The 18,571-nt window shown below is 39.7% G+C and overlaps 1 protein-coding gene across 8 annotated transcripts in view; it reads left to right on the forward strand.

Moving 5' to 3' along the window:
• The window catches only part of EYA1 (EYA transcriptional coactivator and phosphatase 1), a 346,202-nt gene extending 327,924 nt beyond the window's left edge, over window positions 1-18,278 (forward strand). For all 8 annotated transcript variants that reach the window (XM_057497983.1, XM_057497982.1, XM_057497984.1 and 5 more), the window contains 2 exons: window positions 1,772-1,872; window positions 16,315-18,278. In XM_057497983.1, coding sequence (XP_057353966.1) covers window positions 1,772-1,872; window positions 16,315-16,395 — 182 coding nt within the window. In that variant the 3' untranslated portion in view covers window positions 16,396-18,278. The remainder of the gene's footprint in view (window positions 1-1,771; window positions 1,873-16,314) is intronic.
• Window positions 18,279-18,571: the final 293 nt, after the last annotated feature.

Genomic DNA, 18,571 nt, shown 5'->3' on the forward strand with positions numbered 1-18,571 from the left:
GATAATCGGAAATTATAATAACAACTGAGTATGTATTCAGCATTTTTTAATAGGCATTTTATTTGTGATTTTGAACTTTAATGTTTTTCACAATGCAGAATAAAAATTAGGTTTAAAAATGAGTAGTGATAAAATTATCTCAAAACCAGTGGTAGGATTGCTTTCAATGGTATTTTTAGTAAGAAAAGTAGAGATTGAAACCCCACCAGTTATTGCAAAATTTTGCCATCAAATTAGATATAATTTGGGGATCAATGCAAAGAACTCAGGAATTTTCCTTTTAGGCAAAAATGGCAGTCATAGGAAGAGATGACTGGTATCTCATTTAGCAGAGTTATAATGTTCTTTCAGACAAAATGAATTCATCAGAATGAAAACTTTACATAAGACCTCAAATTAACTTCTAAAAGTCAGCTTTAATTTCTTCATCTTTACTGTGGAAAATCTCTAGATGACCCCAAAATTCACAATGAAGCCCATAGGAGATAAGCAAGAAATTTTTTTGTCCATCACAACAGCTTCACCTTTAAATAACATAAAGTTTAACCTTCCTTTTTACATGAAAAGAAACTGCAAAAAATGCATAAACACTTCCCTCTAAGGAGAAAAAAGTTTCATGACATTTAAGTTTTTGGTTGTATATTTTCACAGTGAAAATATAGACTTTGTATTTGTTTCTTAGATTTAATATTTCACAGTTTAGTGGGTGCTAAAGAAACATTGAAATGACATCCTTTGAATAAGGCTGGCCCGATTTCATTCTGTCAGATGTAAACTGGAGATTGTAGTGTGAAATACAAATACAAAGCCAACATTTGTTTAAGCAAACAAGCAATTTGTTCGTGCATATATCTGATCCTCGTTTGAAAGAGAGGCAGACCCTGCTCCGCCATTCACATTTGAAAACTATAAACTGTCCCATTGTCCATTAAAATGACCCTATTGGCTTAGAATAGGGCTTGGAACACCGGCTTCTTCTCTAAGAAGCAACAATGGCTGCTTTAACCGCTGGGATGTGCTGACATTGTAGCTGCCTCAGGAGCCCAAACTGTCGTGCCATGGGAAAGATAATAGATAGATAAAGGTATTCTGTTACCTTTATCCTACTTCTTCTCTAGGAAAGTACTTTTTGAACATTAAATGCCTGGGTAAGGCAGGCACAATCCCTCGGTAATGCCCCAAATAAGCTGACATTTATTTCAGAAACAGTTTATGAGAACATTTCAGTTAAATGCATTTAGGCTTTGGGGTCTTTAATTCAAATAGAATCCCAACTTGAAAATGAAGGGATAAACTTCCCCAAAACTAATTCATTATTTTTATCCTTCTCAGTAGCTATTGGATCAGGTATATCCAATGGAGTTTGATATATCATGAAACATTTTTCAATCAAGTTAAAATACATTGCCAGAATCACATGCTTTTGCTTAGTCTCAGTTGTCGGGGGAAAAAAGTAGTGCAAAACAATATTTTCCCCCAAATGCTATACTGTATGTGACTAAGTCCTACTTTTTAATATATGAATCCTTGGGGGAAAAGTACTAAAATTGTCAGTTACCAAGGGACAGGATACCACATGGATAATTAATGTACAATTGTTCATTTATTGTGCTGTTCCACATACTACTCAAATGCCACACAGAAACACTCTTCTAGTTGCACCATGTAGGACAGAGATGAATCAGAAGCATGAAGAAAGTATTTTATATAAAAAGTTCAAGTACTTAGTTACTCAAACTTTACATTTTTTAAATTTATTTTTGCTCATTAGGAAAGGAAAGCTGTTTTGAGAGGATAATTCAAAGGTTTGGAAGAAAAGTGGTGTATGTTGTTATAGGAGATGGTGTAGAAGAAGAACAAGGAGCAAAAAAGGTGAGTGTTCCTAAAAGATGCATCTCATGCTGTTTTTCCCAGTCCTCAAAATTCTCATAACTGGATCATTTAAACGAGTTCCATTTCTCTGAACCAGATTATGAATGTGATCAGAACCATAAGCATTGAAAAAGGGCAGAATAGAATTAAATAAATGTGAGGAATCTTTTTATAAAGAGTGACATACACGAGCTCAAGGGTCACGGTGGGTTGGTCTTCATAGAAAGTTGACTTGGGAAGCAGAAAAGAAGGCTTAGTGCTGCAGGCATCGTGTGGACCAGAGAGAACACAGATGCTGCGCTCAAGCCTGCGTGCCCCTTTCTGTGCCGTGACCGGTACTGCCAGGGGGCTACAGCCTTGTTACCTGAGCCTGGATGCTGCCTAAGAAACCTTCAGAGATCCCTTCGAAAGGACTCTACCAGACGGACAGAGCTGGCTTGCAAACTGTTTGCTGCCCTGGAGTGTGCAGCCACCTTTTTCTTACGAGATCAGTGCCGTGCCTCTCTTGGGACCCTCAGGAGGAAAAGAGAAGGAAACGAGTGGACCCAGCTATGGATCCCTTGGCCTCCCAGTTTGCCCATCAGACTTTTTATTATTCTGCATGCCTGCAAGTGTAAGTCTGTCATTTCCCTTAGCCAAAACTTTCTCATGAATGTATTTCTTTACTTTTTAAAAAGGTAAAGGAGGAGGGTACCAATTTCTCCCGCCTGGCACCCAGGCTCTTCACAGTCCAGGGACAACCAGCCTTTCCAGTCCCCTCGGCTCCCGCTCCTTACAGGGCAGTCCCGCCAGCCTGCGGTCCCTCCTTTGGCTGCCCTGAGCACCTCTCTTGCTGTTGCTTGGAATGACCTTTTTTTCTCCAGTGCCTTACTGTCCTTGTCTTTGTCAGTTTTCAAAATCCAGTTCATGTAGCACCTTTTCTACTTTGCCTCTTTGTAAGAGCTCACTTACAGTAGAGCTCAATTAAACTTAATTGGAGAAACTGTTGTAAATAGCTTGGATTCTTGAGCCAGTCAGCCTCAATTTGAATTATTACTCTGCCGCTTACCACTTCTGTGACTTTGAGTAAGTTACTTAATCCTTTCTTTGTCTATAAATGGGGATAATAATAGCACCTGGCTCATTGGCAGTTTTTAAGGATTAGATTTAGTCAAGACATGTAAAATCCATAGAGCAGAGCCTGGTACATGTAAAGTGTGCAACAAATGGTAGCCATAGTTATTAATTGTTTGTGTATGTGCCTGTTTCCACAGTAAAATGTGAATTCCAGAGAAGAAGGGATCTTATTTTGCATAGTTTGTTGTTTGAGACTTCAATTTTTTTTTTACAACTCTAAATCATGGCATAGTCATACTTGATAAATATTTCTTAAGTTGAACATCAAATATTTTATGAGATTAACTAGTAGAATAGGTTTCCCTTCCCTACACACTCAGTCATAGAAATTACTGTATATTTCCATAAAGGATGCAACAGTTCAGCACTCACCAAATACTTCAGTATATACAAGAAATGGCATAAAGTCAACAGAACACAGTAGCAGCATTAAATGTCTATGTGGCCAGCCTTCTTAAGAGTCTAACGGTGATTTCATTCGCCTTCAGTGCCTCTGAATTCCAAGAGAAGCTGACTCTAATTCTCAATAGATTAATTCACTTATACCCACAGCATCACAATGTACCCAGGATAACAAGCTCCCCAAGTGTGACTGGTGCTCGTGGAAACCCACACATGCTTCAGTTCCAGTAGAGCTTGATGCTAAGAACAGTTTGCTATTTAAGCCATGGTTCTGACATTCTAGCTTCACCAGTGGCCGACAGCCATTGTCATTAGTACATCCATTAGTCCTTTGGGCTGTCTTCATAAAATGAAATATTTTCCAGGCTTAATCATAATACCCCAAATTCAACCTTGGTGCACTAAGTTGGCTTCCAGACTCAAGTCTTTTTCCTGGGAAAGCCTCTGGAATTCCCATGCCATTCCTGAACAGGACCTCCTAGTGGCTAGGGGGACATGGAATAGATCTGGGCCTCTGAGCAGTGTAGAATTGGTGAAGAGCAGCATTTCATGCCTATGTGGCCCAGGGCCAAAGGGGTATTTCTGCCCTCCAGACTGGTCTTTCTCCCTCTAGGATTCACTAAAAAGTTTTAATTTTAGGAGAAAATTGCTGAAATGTGGCTTTCTAGCTTGTGGTAGACACACAGATACTTATGAAAGGTATGACCTAAAATGCAAAGAAACACAAGTGATCCTTTGGGCCCTGTTAAAGTTTCTGTGGGTGAATTCCTTCCTAAATTTTTTGGAGAAGTGTGTTTCTTACGTGTTTGGCATGGGTGACTACAACATGGAAAATATAAAGAAATTTTAGGTTTGATGATAGAATTGAAAAGAACAGTAGGACTAAGATTATTTGCTCTCTTTAAAGAAGAGTTAAAATTGTTCCCACTATTTATCCTTGGACATATCACTCTTTTTATTTGGAACATACACATCCCTATACCGAAAGAATTAGGCAGTTGACTGCAAAGAACATCCTCTTTGAATTTTTTGATGGTGACTGAGGATTCCTCGCTTCAACCTGCTGTTTTGATTTTGTGAGATGAGTATATGTGATAAGGGTCTGGTAGTATGTGTTATGAACAAGCCCTGCACCTTGAGACCTATCAGTGTAGGAACTCTGACAAAACTGACTAGGAGTTATAAGCCTGTTTGTTTATGTGTGTATGTAAAATAGATTTTTCAGAAGGTTCAGATTCCTAATAATCTCACATGAGAGTCAGATGTCATCAGTCTATCATCCAGAGTGAGAAACTGACCATTCCTTTCCTGTATTCTGTCTAGCTTTTTTTAGGTTAATTAGTATTTAAGTAGCACTACTTGGCGCATGAGTTAAGAGACAAAGATTTAATAATCCACAATAGAAAATGTGTACCTTACAAGTGGAGTTCTGCACAGAAATAAAGAATATTTAACTTAGGGGAACTCATTTAGAGGGAAAAGACTATAATTCAACAGTATCCATTTAAAAAATTGTATATATAAGTTCAAGCTGAATAAATAGATGGTTATCCATGCTATAGGATTAATAATCATAATGGTAGAAAACAAGAATTTCTATCAATTATAAAGCCCTTACGATGTCCCAGATCCTCTTTTAGAAATTTCCTATCCATTATCTCCTTAAATCCTCACAATTCTGTGAGGAAGAAGTCCTTACCCCCATTTTATAGATGAGAATACTGAGGGATAGGAAGATGAATAATTTGGCCACTATCACATAGCTGGAAAGTGGCCAAACTGGGACTTGAAGCCACTTACATCTGTGAGATTTAGCACAAAGTCCCTTGATATAAACCTTATTTACATGTCTTAAATATTACAATATAATAAAAATATTAAAAATTAATAAAAAATACAAAAAAGAATTTTTATGCTTACTTTTAAAATTATTAGAATAAAGTGTGCAGTATTTCTTTTGGTAGGTAGGTATAACTATGTCAGAATCTTCTATCCCCTAATTTTACATTCGTAATTAAAATTTTTTAAATCATTATTTCATGAGCATTTTACATGATTAAATAAAATAGTGAACTAGTGAAGTTCTGCAAATTTGAGCACTAAAATGTTCTGCAAAATCAAACTATTTTGCATTTATTTTAATTGATTTTAATCATTTAGCTTATCTCTCTTAGTTTCCACAGTCCTTTTAAAAATCTAGTACAGTGCTCAAGCTTTTTTCACTCTAAAGATGTCTTTCATCTCCCTCAATAACGTTCTTTTGCTGGAGGCAGTTATTTTTTAAGCCCAGAAATGAAATGAGCAAGCACGCAGCCCACTGCCTGTTTTCTTAGGTCAACCGGAGTCCCCCTGCCGTCCTCGTTCTCATTGCCAATGTAGTGCCAGGGCTTTCGTCGGGAAGTTTACCGAATTCTATAATTCACATCATTAAAAAACACCTCTTGAAAGAGGAAAAAGCCAGAAATATCTTTATTTAGAAGAACAACATTATTCTAAAATGATCTCTTGTAAGTTTTCTGTGAGGACCTCTTTGTTTTGAAAGACCGAATGTGGGAAGTCATCTAGGTATGGATATCTTTCTTTGAAATATGTCTTTTGTTGTCAAAATGTGCAGGGCTTTCTGTTGGAGCATAGATTCTTTGTTTCCCTAATACACATACCTCAAGTGAAAGAAAGTGGGCATGTATGTGATAAAACGAAATCAAGAGGTAAGTAACTCCTGCACACTGACAGCAGTTTTCATTTCTAGAGTGAAAGTGGCCTTGTTTTATAACTCCACCACTATACTTACTTTATTTACTTTTCAGAGGACTACTTAAAATAAATCCCTTGTGAAAACAAGGGGGGATGGGGAATGGCAAGCATCCATTATTCTGCATATTGACAAAGGCTTCATCAAAAAAATGCCCATTTTATGCATGCACTCCAAAACTTGCTGAAATCCAAGATGAAGCTGAGAACCTGATTAACTGTGCTTGAATCTGAGCTTATTCAGGAGAAAACTAAGTGCTGCCTTTGTTTTTATTGCAATTTTTTGCTTTTAGATTTCTTTGAGAAATAGGGATTACTAACAAGTACAGTGAATTTTATTATTGTAACGCCATTTACATTCATTTCATACTTAATGAGCCCATACTATATGCCAGATCTTGCACTGGATTTCATCTTTGTGCTTAAAGAACTCACTTCTGTCTAGAGAGGAAGCAGATATACATGTAAGAAAGGAGCAGTGCTATGCAGTTTCATGAGTTCTTAGGGTAATGTATCCCTCAAGACCTCTTTATTTACATTTTGGGAAATATTTGTGCCTCCATGTCAAAATTCTCTAGAGATAAAATATGCGTATGAAAGCACAGATGTGTTTTTTTTTTTTTTAAATACAGTGGTAACTATACACTTTTTTCTGTACCTGCTTTTGTCACTTAATGTATCCTGGCAGTTAACTCATATCAGTACATAGAGTTCTGTGTTGTTCTTTCTTTTAAATGGACATATTGGTATTCTGTTACATGGATGTGCTATAATTTAACAGTTCCCCTAGGGCTGAACATTTAGCTGGTTTCCAGTATTTACTATTTTAAATAGTTCTGCAGTGAATGGTCTTTATGTGGTTTGGGCATGAGCAAGTGTATGCATCGAAGGGATGAATTCCTAGGAGTACAATCCCTGGGCCAAAGGTTATATACTTCTATGTTTTTGAAACTTACTAGTACCTTTTCTGTAATTCAGCAAAATTCAATTTACATGTGAGTGTCCATGCACTAGCTATGTATACTTTTGATTTTATGCACAACCAGAAGGAACAAATGCAAAATACTAGATGAGGAAAGCCAGCATAAAGGGACTTGGGGAATTGCACATGTGGACCAGAGGAACAGAAAGGATGTGTCATTTTACTCGAACATGTGCTCCTTCCCAAGATTTAGGCCTTCAGACCCATTTGTGTCAGTATATGCCTACTCTTGATAAGCTAGTCATACACACGTCACAGTTCAGCTGTCATTTGCTACAGTTGCGGTTGGTGCTGTTGTTAGTCCCATGGCTCTAGTTACCTGATGACATAATAACTCCAGTTAGGTATCCAAGATCATCCCAGCTGAATAGCAGCAAATGAACCAAACCAGTTCACCTACTCAAATTTGCTTACTCATCCTCTGTGGCCTGTCTTAGGTTGTCTCCACCTTGGAGATCTTACCCATCATGGGCGCGTGGGGAGATAGTTAGGGGGAATTAATGGACACGGCCTCATCATAAGGTTCACAGAGACCGTAGGGGTCACTGGCTTCCGTGGCAACTCTCTGGTAATGTACCTGCACGCACATCAACTGAATTGATTCAATTCTTTTTTGGACAAACTGGGTAATCTTGTTAATAATGCAGGGCCCCAAAGTGAAAAGTAGGAGCAAAAGAAGGATAGGACCAAGGAAGGGCAGAATATAGGGCAACCACCCATGTACTCAGTCCAAAGAAAATTGACTTGTAATTCTTTTCAGCATCTCTCGAGATTTTCTTGAAGTTGCTTGACCTTATTTTGGACTATGCCGGAGCAGTTCGCATAAAAGCAGCACTCTTCCTGTGAAAAGAGACATAAGCCTCCTTTTTCAGCTGTGAGGAGATCAAGCCCCCTATGGTTCTGTAGGACTACTGTCGCGAGGGAATCCAATTGTGCTTGGAGGTCAAGAATTGTGCTAGCTACAGCTTGTATATCATCGATCATCTGTTGAGAAACGGCTTTATAATAATGCAGAGAGGTCCCCAATCCTGCTGCCCCAGTGGCAGCTCCGGTGGCCACCTCAAGGCCTATAAGCAGGGGGATAACTTGGATGGCCCTTTTTGATCTACCTCCAATGTGGTCTAAAGCAGGAATAGGGAGGTGCTGATTATTAGGGACCACTCCAATGTCAGGGAAAATTACAGCTAGAGCACAAAGCCCCATCCAGTCTGTCGGGAGAAAGCCAAACGCGTCTTCCCCACAAATGAAGACTGTTCCATTAGGGGGACAGAGAAAGGTATTGTTCACAGTAATATTTTGTTGGCAAAAGAATAGTGGATTCGACCTACATCTATCCTACTAGTATTATCAGTATGGGGGTCAGCTTTGAAGCATGGGCCTTTAGGGGAAAGAGGGTCTAGATAGACTCTAGAACTTGGGGGTAACAGCTGGCACTGGGGCTCAGTCTGTGACAGGTTAACAAGAAGAGCATCGGCTTGTAATGGTCCCGGCCTCAAGCACAGCCAGCAATCCTTAGCTAAATTGGGATTGGTTCTATTGAGTAAGGTAAAAGCCTGTATGATTGATTGTGTCTCAGGATCAAGAAGCAATTCTCCCCTGATCTCCGGGAGGCTAAAAGGGTGGTAAATTGGGGGATTTTGGTCTTCAATCAGCCTGTCTACCAGTTTTTTAATTTTGGTACTGTCGAGCCTGATCTTGGACTCTGCCCCCATCAGAGGTACCTATAGGGGCAAATTTATTCTAGCAGACGTTCTCTCCCCTATTCTTTCGACAGTCAGCATATTCATGCTTGCCTTTTATCAGAGTTGCATACCAGTATGTTTTGTTCTGGTGAGTGCAAGGGATAACCTCCTGATAGCATTGAGCATGAACGGAGGCAAGAAAAGTGGTGCAAGGATACTCAGAGGGGGATTTCCCTTGGGCAGGTGAAGATATTTTGGGGCCTGGCCAACAATGGTGAGAGAGAACTCTCCCAGGGCATCCATTTTCTGTCCCTTGCATAAGTGTAACTGCCTGTTGCCCATTAGGGCAGGTTTTGGTAGAAGTATAACAGTGTGTGGGGGGAGGGGCCTTGGAGTGAGCACAGGCTGTGCAGGGATCTCCGATGGTTTTTCGTAGTATGGCTCTTGCTTGACCAGGATCTCCAAATCCTATCCTAGCTAATGGGAGATTTATTGCCATTAACAGAAAGACCAGCATCATTGGGTTCATTGCAGACCCTGAAAGAGAGAAAGAAGAGCGATATCCTCAGGAGGCGGGGGGCCTTCTGGGTCATCATTGACATCAGTGAACTCCCCCTCCTTAGGGGGGTAATGCTTGAGATCCCTTGCGGGGACCCAGATCAGCCTTTTTTCATTGGTCGGAAAGACACAACCGAATCCTCTTCCAGCTGTAAGGAGGGGGTCTGGGCCCCTCCATTCTCCAGTAAGGGGGTCCTTCCATCAGGCTCTAATTGTCCGATAAGTAACAGTTGTTGTCCAGTGCTTTTGGAAGGGCGAGAAGTGTTCGCCTTTGGCAAAATTTAAAATAGAGTAAATAATGCCATCTTTAGTTGATCATGGGGGGGGGGGAGTGTTCCCCCTTTTTGTTTTATTATTTGACATTTGAGGGTATGATTGTGTTTTCCACGATTGCTTGTCCTTTAGGGTTATAAGGAATTCCAGTGGTATGGGAAATTTGCCATTTACTCAAGAATTCAGTGAAAGATTTACTAATAAAGCAGGGACCATTATCGGTTTTGATTTGATCTGGCAGGCCAAGAACGGCGAAGCACTGGAGAAAATGGCTTATGGCATGTTTAGATTTTTCTCCCATATGGGCTGTAGCCCAACAAGCATGGGAGAAGGTATCAACTGTTAGAAATATGTATTTAAGCTTCCCAAAAGGGGGCAAAATGTGTGACATCAGTCTGCCAAATGTTATTGGGCCTTAGGCCTCAAGGGTTCACTCCGCCCTTTTGAAGCAGAGGAACTTGTAGAAAAGGCTGGCATGACTTACATGTCCTAATGATCTTTTTTAAGTTTCTTACAGGGACCTGAGGGAACCGATGGTGTAGTCCCCTCCAATTAGCATGTGTAAATTGATGAAAAGAGGTGGCCTCCTGTACTGTGTAGGCTGAAGCTAGTCAGTCGGCAAGAGCATTGCCTCTCGAAAAAAAGCTTGGCAAATCTTGATGTCCCCTTAGATGTTGTACAAAAAGGGGAACTAGTCTCTGTTTTAACAAATTGCGGGCTTGAATCATCAAAGGAGTGATGGGATTATCGTCAAGTCTGATGTGTGCACCCACAAGGTTGGGCAGTAGATGGACAACTTAAAGGCTATCTGAAAACAGATTAATAGGGCCTTGGATCTCAGATAGAGCTAAAACAACAGCATAAAGCCCTTTAAACTGGGTGGAGCGCTGTACCTCATGAAAGAGGGTTACGGCCAGAGGGCACTCACTTGTGCCTGGGGGGAACATTACCATAGAGGCTCCCCATTTACCCCCATCGGTAAAAACAGAGGGGAAAGAGGGGTCTGCCTCAGTGAGGAACATTTTTGGCAGCTGCCACACCAACTGGCTAAAAGAACTCATCCACTGATAGGGACCATAGTGACAGTCTACTATCCCCGGAAAGCTTTCCATGGCCATTGCCAATCTGGAATTATTTCTCTGTAGCCACGAGAAATCATTGACCTGAAAAGGGATGATCAAAGAGTGGGGTTCACACCCAAAAAGACGGACAGAAAGATCTCATCCCTTGACAATGCAGTCGGCCATTTTATCCACTATAAGTATACTCGGGGTGCCCCTCCCACAGATAGATGTATCCAATGTACGGGATCCCCCTTCTGAGCCAAAAGGGCAGTGAGGAGGGTCTCTCCCGCCATAATATAGAGGATTAGTGGCAAGTTTGGATTATATCTTTTTAAGGCAGCGTTATCAATGGCATGTTGAACTTTTGTCAATGTGTCTCTATGTATAGGGGTTAAAGTCACTGTTGAGGCTAGGTTAAGGCCTTTTAATAGGTTGAAAAGAGGGATAAGATCAGCTGTGGTTATAGGAATCCAGGGCCTCATCCAATTGATTTCCCCCAGCAGTTTCTGGAACTGTGGTAGCATATATGCGTCCTGAATACATGACTGGGGCTTAACAGGGGAGACAACATCTAATGTCAAAGTAGTCCCCCAAATTTTAAAAGGAGCTACCTGTTGAACTTTATCTGGGACAATCTGAAAGTTATAGTTTTTGAGCAGGGAAAGGCACCGTTTGAAGAGGTCGTCTAATTTGCGGGAATAAGCGGCCCCCAAGATAATATCCATATATATGTAAAAGAGTATGTCAGATTCCTCTCAGCTTGTTGCTGGCATTCCTCTTTATACAAAGCACACTACTTAATATAAAGGGGGCCAGGGAGAACCGCCCGAGCAAGAGCCTTCCAATCTGCGGCGGTACACGGATGGTGAGCAAGTCCCTGGAGGATGGTCTCAGTCCAAGGAGCATTGGGGCCGTCCTCAAGAACGGCCTTCTTTAACTCCTTAAGGTCACCTGGCTCCCAAGGGTACCAGGGGGTAGGGCGGTTACCTCCGGGATTAACATTGACCGGAAATAGCTGACATGGCCCTGGGTTAGGTTGTGGGTGGAACAATGGATTCTCTTGGGGTTGGTAGCCAATGGGAGAGTATGAGTCCTTATATGGGAAATGAGCTGGAATCTCTGCCCGTTAACAGCTAATAGGAGAGCATGAGTCCTTATATGGGAGAGGAGCCGAAACCCCTGCTCATTGGTATGGAGGGGGGGGGGCTGATGATGATTTGAAAGGGTTAGAAGATGAACTAGTACCAGGAAGTGGTGGGTACAAAGGAGCCGTGGATTTGGGAGGCCAGGGGGCAGCATCAAAAGGGTCGAGGGCGCCATTGCCATGATTCTCATCCAGCTCTTTATGGCTTTCTTGTCCTGCCAGCGTGGACTCAGCCTGAGGAAGGGGATCAGAATCTCCCTGGGAAGGGCTCCCGACCCGGTGGTTTCCCTGTCTATTAAGTTCTTGGCAGCTGGCTTTGGTGGCCGAGGAGGGAAGCAACTCTTAAGGGCTACTAAAGTGGGGAAGGTCCCCAGAGGGGGGATATCACCCTGATTAACTTGGGCTTTGCCTACAAGTTGCTCCACCCTGTCCCAAGTTTCCCAGTCAAACAAATTACTTGCAGGCAGCCACGGGATGACCTTAACTAAGGTCTCCCAGGTTTTGATAGCTTGGCTGTCAGAGAGCTCTAGGCCTCTACTTTGGAGGAGGACCCTAAGGGATTCAAGAGAGGGATCAGGCTTGGAAGAAGAATGTCCCATATTTTATGGGATTACACTTACCCGTAGTCCGATTAGCTTGTCAGCGAAGTTCCTCATTCCTCACATGGGGCACCAGTTGTTGCTCTTCAGCAACAAGAAGGCAGGGGGACAAGCAGGACCAGCCTGTTATCCCCGGGGCTGAGCGAGAGGGCAAGTGTCAGCGGCTTGGACACCCTCCCCTGAGATCCGGGGAAAAACAAAACCACACCAAGCCGGGAGATGTGTCAGCCTCAAGGGCGCAGCAAAACTCAGCTTTATTCCATCAGAGGCTTAGTTATATAGGGGAAGATAAGGAAGTAACAGAAACCAATGGGAATTGATTATCTCATCCGTCACTAGAGTCTTTAGGCAGGTTTCGGGTTAGGTGGGGAGGTGGAGTTAGGGCCAAGAGCGTGAGCGCGGGAAGCTAGTTAGGCCTCGAACGCGGAAGTAACGAGGGAGGATGGAAACCTCCAGTCTGCGGCCGTCACAGGCCTAAAAGAGGCAAAAGGTCCCAACAACCCTTCTCAGCATATAGTTTGCAACTAATTTTTTCTTAATCCATAGGTGGTATATTCATTTTGTTGATCATTTCCTTTGTTGTGCAGAAGCTTTTTTTGTTTTGTTTGATGTTGTCCCACTTACTTTTTATTTTGTTGCTTGTGTTTTGGCAGCAAAAATAGTCATCACCAAGACCCATGCCAAGGAGCTTTCTTCCTGTTTTCTTCTGGACTTTCATTGCTTCCAGTCTTACATTTAAGTTTTTAATCTATTTTGAGTTAATTTTGTGAGTGGTATAATTTAGGGGTCTAGTTTCATTCTTTTACATCAGATTATCCAGTTATCTCAGCATCATTTATTGAAGAAACCATCTTTTCTCCATTGAGTATTCTTGGCTCCCTTATCAAATATTGGTTGACCATAAATATACATGGGTTTATTTTGGGGCTATCAATTCTGTTTTCATATATCTTTTATGCCAGTACTATACTGATTTTGTTACCTGTATGTATATATATCTAGTTAGAACTAATTTTATAATATAGCTTGAAATCAGAAAGTATGATGCTTCCCACTTTGTTCTTTCAGGATTTCTTTGGCCATTCTGGGCCTTTTATTTTTTTAAAAAGCCATTGGAATCTTTATGGGGATTGTATTCAATATATAGATGGCTTTGGGTAGTATGGACATTTTGATACTTCCCATCCATTAATATGGGATAGCTTTCCATTTATGTGTATATTCTTCTGTTTCTTTCACTAATGTCTTGCAGTTTTCAGTGTAGACATCTTTTACCTCTTTGATTAAATTTACTCCTAAGTATTTTATCATTTCTTTTTGATATAATTTATTGTTAGGAATGCTACTGATTTTTCTGTTACTTTTGCATTCTGCAACTTTGCTGAGTTCATTGATCTAACAATTTTTTGGTGGAGTTCTTAGGATTTTATATGTATTAAGCCATGTCTTCTTACAATAGGGTTTTACTTCTTACTCTCCAATTCTGATGCCTTTTCTTTTTCTTGCCTGACTTCAAATAATTAGCATACAAAGAATTTACACCTACTCTGAAAAAAAAATCATTCCACTTCTTGTACATGTATTAATGAAGATAGCCATCCAGAAATTTCTGGTGGCTATCTGAAGGGTGTTCAGCCTCCTGTGTTGTATCCTGTAATAATGGTACATAAAGGCAATGTAACTATTCAACAGCTCCCTTTATTCAGCTGTTCATGGGACATAGCTTTGGGAAGGTGCAATGAGTCTCTAGCAAATGAAATATAAAAATAAATAGTTAATTAGAAGTAAAAAGGGATATTAGGTACCAAGTGGATGATGAAATATGAAAGAATGTTATGTACAGTTGAATACTTGAAAACATTTAAAATAATGAGTGAATGATGTTCCTTAAAAACATGTCAAAATGGACTCGAGATTCAGTAGTAAAATGAACAGGATGGTGAATGGTACATACTATATATACACAATTTCAAATATGAGTGTCTTATGTGAAATAGAGAAAAATATTTACAAAGGTTATCTGGGGAGTAGAATTAAAAGTGATTTGCTTTATTCCATCAGAGGCTTAGTTATATAGGGTGTATTAGTTTTAACACAGTTCTTCATTTTATAAATGTTTTATAATGCACATGAATTTCTAATTTCTATTATAATAAGGAAAAGAAAGCTTTTTAAATTGCATGTAACTGAGCAAATATTTTTTAAACCTGATCTATGTGTGATAGTCACTCAAATTTTTCAGTGTGCCTTACCCAACAACATGGAAAGGAGGGTGTGTGTGTGTGTGTGTGTGTGTGTGTGTGTGTGTGTGTTTTAAGATGAGTTATGGTGCTGACAATTTACATAGCTCATAAAAAAGCCATGAAGAATAGGCAGCATTACAGCTCCATTTGGGCTTCAGATTCATGCCAGGGCTGGCATGAACCTTGGGTCCACTCCTTACCAGCTGCTATTTAAACTTCTTTGCTCCTTTTCTAAGCCTCAGTTTTTTTATTGGTAAAATGATTATAATACCTATCTATCTGTGAGGTTATAGAGTCCCACGTGAGAGTCTATGTGAAGTGCTTAGGCTAGTACCTGATACTACACTCAAATCACTGATAGGTCATTATTAATAAACTTTGTTTTGTAATATAAATCCCCTATTTTAAATATATAATAATGAACTGTCATTTACAGGACTTACTGAGCCCTGACCATTTGGCTTCTGCAGCCAATCACATACCAACCATGTCTTTCACACACAGCTAGTATCCTAACAGTGAATTTCTCTTTTATCCTTTGCCCCCGAACACACACACTCCGATTAAAGTGTTCTTTTGAATGGTCATCATTTCATACTTAGCTCAATTATTACCTTCTCTTGTCAGGAGCTTCCCTAGTTCCCCAGGCGAAGGGAATTAGCCCCCCTCCTCCTCCTCCTATTATAACGCACAGGTGAGTGCTCATGATAATTGTGCATTTCTGTTACTCACCCACAGACTGAGGGCAGGCCATGGATGTCTTCTATACCATGCCTGCAAACCCAAAAACTTCATGAATGAATGTAAAATAGTTGACAATTTCCCATTACATGTAGATAATCCCCATGCCAAACTCTATTAGTCTGAATTTTTAAAATAATTCCTTAGAACTATAATTGCAAATTACTTTTTGTGTAAAAAACAAATAAACCTGGTTTTCTATAGGCTGAAAAAAAAATTTTTGTCCTCTGAAAAATCTTAAGAAAAAGATACTGCTGATTCATAAATACTGTAGTACTTTTGAGCAGAAAAAGTTTATAATCATGTTTTCATCCTTCATGGAGGAGGTAACCTTTGTTTTTTTAAATCTCTGGTTGACATGTTTCGCAAACATTCTCTTCATTTAAAATAGATTTTCAGCTTAAACCACTACAACAAAAAAGCCCACCTTAGATGTTCACTTAACATTTACCCATATGGTAAAACCATTTGAAAGTCAATGCAAAGAATACCTGATAAACAAATGAGCAATCTTTGCTCATGTAAGAGGCAACTTTAAGTTTTAAAAAATGTAAAAACTACCAGCTAAGGAAAACTGCTTAAATTTTTAGCATTAAAAATCCACTGGATACATAATTTGAAAGGCATTCAAGTCACAGTATAAATGCACTTATTATCCATCACCTTCTTAAAAGAAACAGATTCCAGATTACATTTTAAAATGTATTCTTAGGGGAGGATTAAGTTTGAATTTTTGTCTTAAACAGATGTGATGTTAAGATCTTAACTGGCAGTTTTCACAATTTTGAAAAAAGGGGATGAACATTGTAGAGGGTTTCAAAAGCAGGTTTGAGGGCTTGTGCTGGGAGCCTTCTCTGTCCTCACCGTGTGTCTGCCCCCCTTCTCAGCATGCTATGCCCTTCTGGAGGATCTCCAGTCACTCGGACCTCATGGCCCTACATCATGCCTTGGAACTGGAGTACCTGTAACAGCCACATAGCACTTTGGAACCACACAACTGCCCTGTAACCAGGAATAAATCCCACAGGCCTGAGTCTCGTGTCAGCGCTGGCCTAGCAAATTGATTTCCAACACATTGATGCACACCTGCTGTCCATCCTCTGCTCTGCCCTTGCAGTAAATGAAGGACCACATCTATTTCTTCAGAACAGCTGTTGACTCCAGTACTGTGAATCCAGTGAAAATAAGCCATGAGAATGTTCTAGCACAGTGTAATGTGTCTTTGCCACATTAACTGCATGGTTCAAACCTGTGAAGAAAGGACCTGCAAACGCTTAAGGTTTTAGCATCTTCAATGTGACATAAACGGCTTCTCCAATACAGCAAACCTGATTGCACAACAAAGACGGAAACATATTTCCTGAGTACCAGTGGGGGAATTTTCTTGTAAAGAAGTTTTACTTTTTGGCATCTCATACCCAGGGTAATCTCTACATCTCTACTTATTTATGAAGACTTTTTTAAACAGCTTTATGAGGTATAATGCAAGTACCATACCATTCACTCAAACAGACTTTTTGACATCAATCAAATCATTGAAGGGACAATACTGTAAAAAGTAAGTGATTAAAGGCCTTTGCCTCATGACACAGCAAGTACTTTAAATTTTAGCACATTGCAAAGTAGTTTAAAGTATGTCTAATTTAAACGTATAATATGTACATCACTGAGACAATCATGTACAGAAAGAATTTTTGGTGTAAATTTGTAATAATGGATGATTCTTTTACATATTGTTTAGGAAAATGATATTGAAAGGTAGCAATGCCTTGATAGTGAAATATTAGGCAGTATATGCACAAACTCGTGCAGTGCCTTACCGAAATACTGGGTATAAATATGTAGATAATGGGGTTTTTTTTAGACAATGTTGTCAAGACCAAAAGCATGGATGTCAATAGGATTTCATTTTCCAAATTTTTTTCCCATCGGTTCTTTATTTCTTTATGCTATCAGGAGGACTGCGGTAAAATAACAGTCTTAAATAATTTGGAAAAAAAAAAGTCCTCTTACAACCTCATGTTTTCATTTTCAATTCTAATGTATTATATGTAACTACTTGGAAAAAATGATTATTCAAATGCTTCTTCCCACAGAGTGTAGACAATAGCTATATTTTATTAATAAAATGGTTCATGAGTTGGAGACTAGCCAAGGTTTCATGTACTCAGATTATAGTGTCTGCAATTTCTTGTTTAGATAAAAGAGGACTTACCACATCTGGAAATCAGCAAAACTTTACATTATTCCCTACATTCATGTTCCCTCTCTTTTCCTCCACATTCCCCTCAACCTCCTGCTCTCCCAGGAAAGTTCATTGCTGGCAGTGGACATGGCCCAGTTATCACCACCAAGGAAATAATGTTACTGTTCACCTACATAAATTGGGAAATAAAATTTGTTACCTTTGTTATACCATAAGACAGGTTCCCCAAAAGTGGTCAGTTTGGGCACCAGTTTCATTCGTCAAAAGCCTTCCATTGCCATGAAATTATGTTGTGGATGAACTGTCTTTGATACTGTGTTGGGGGAAAAAAAACACCAGCTTTGATCCTAAGTAGCTAAAGAGCTACTCTATCCTTTTCTGAAGTTTCATGTTGCTGCTAGAATTAGTTATGAATTCTCCAAATTGTTCAACAATTGAATTTGTTCAATTTTTTTGCTTGAAGCAAACACAATTTGGCAATTTTTTAGCCTTTTCATTTTATGTTTTTGTACTCTGCAGATTGAAAAGACAAAGTTTATCCTGGCTTTACTGTATAAAGGTGTGTTGTGTCTGCAATTGTGTACAGAGGTTTTCTCCATTAATTTTGTGTTTAAATTAATAAAATTGATTTGTGAAGTACTGTAAGCTCCTTGAATGTATTTTCTTCTTTATCTTTTGGTTACAAGAAGTAACAAATTTTGTTTGCAGTGCTTAGAGTCCAATAGGAAGTCAACAATAGGAAGTCATTGTAAAACAATTGTAGTAATGGCTTTATCAGTCTTTGAGTGGACTGAACTAGAAGGATAGCAGCTGTTTGTTTGATCAATCTAAGAACAGAATGGAAAAGCCCTATACATCCTCCAAAACTATATAAACTGGGCCCTCACTCAAATTTATCTATGACAGGACAGACTGTAGCATCAAGTATCTTGGATAGC

This window comes from Manis pentadactyla, chromosome 3, assembly GCF_030020395.1.
Source record: "Manis pentadactyla isolate mManPen7 chromosome 3, mManPen7.hap1, whole genome shotgun sequence".
NCBI lineage: Eukaryota > Metazoa > Chordata > Mammalia > Pholidota > Manidae > Manis > Manis pentadactyla.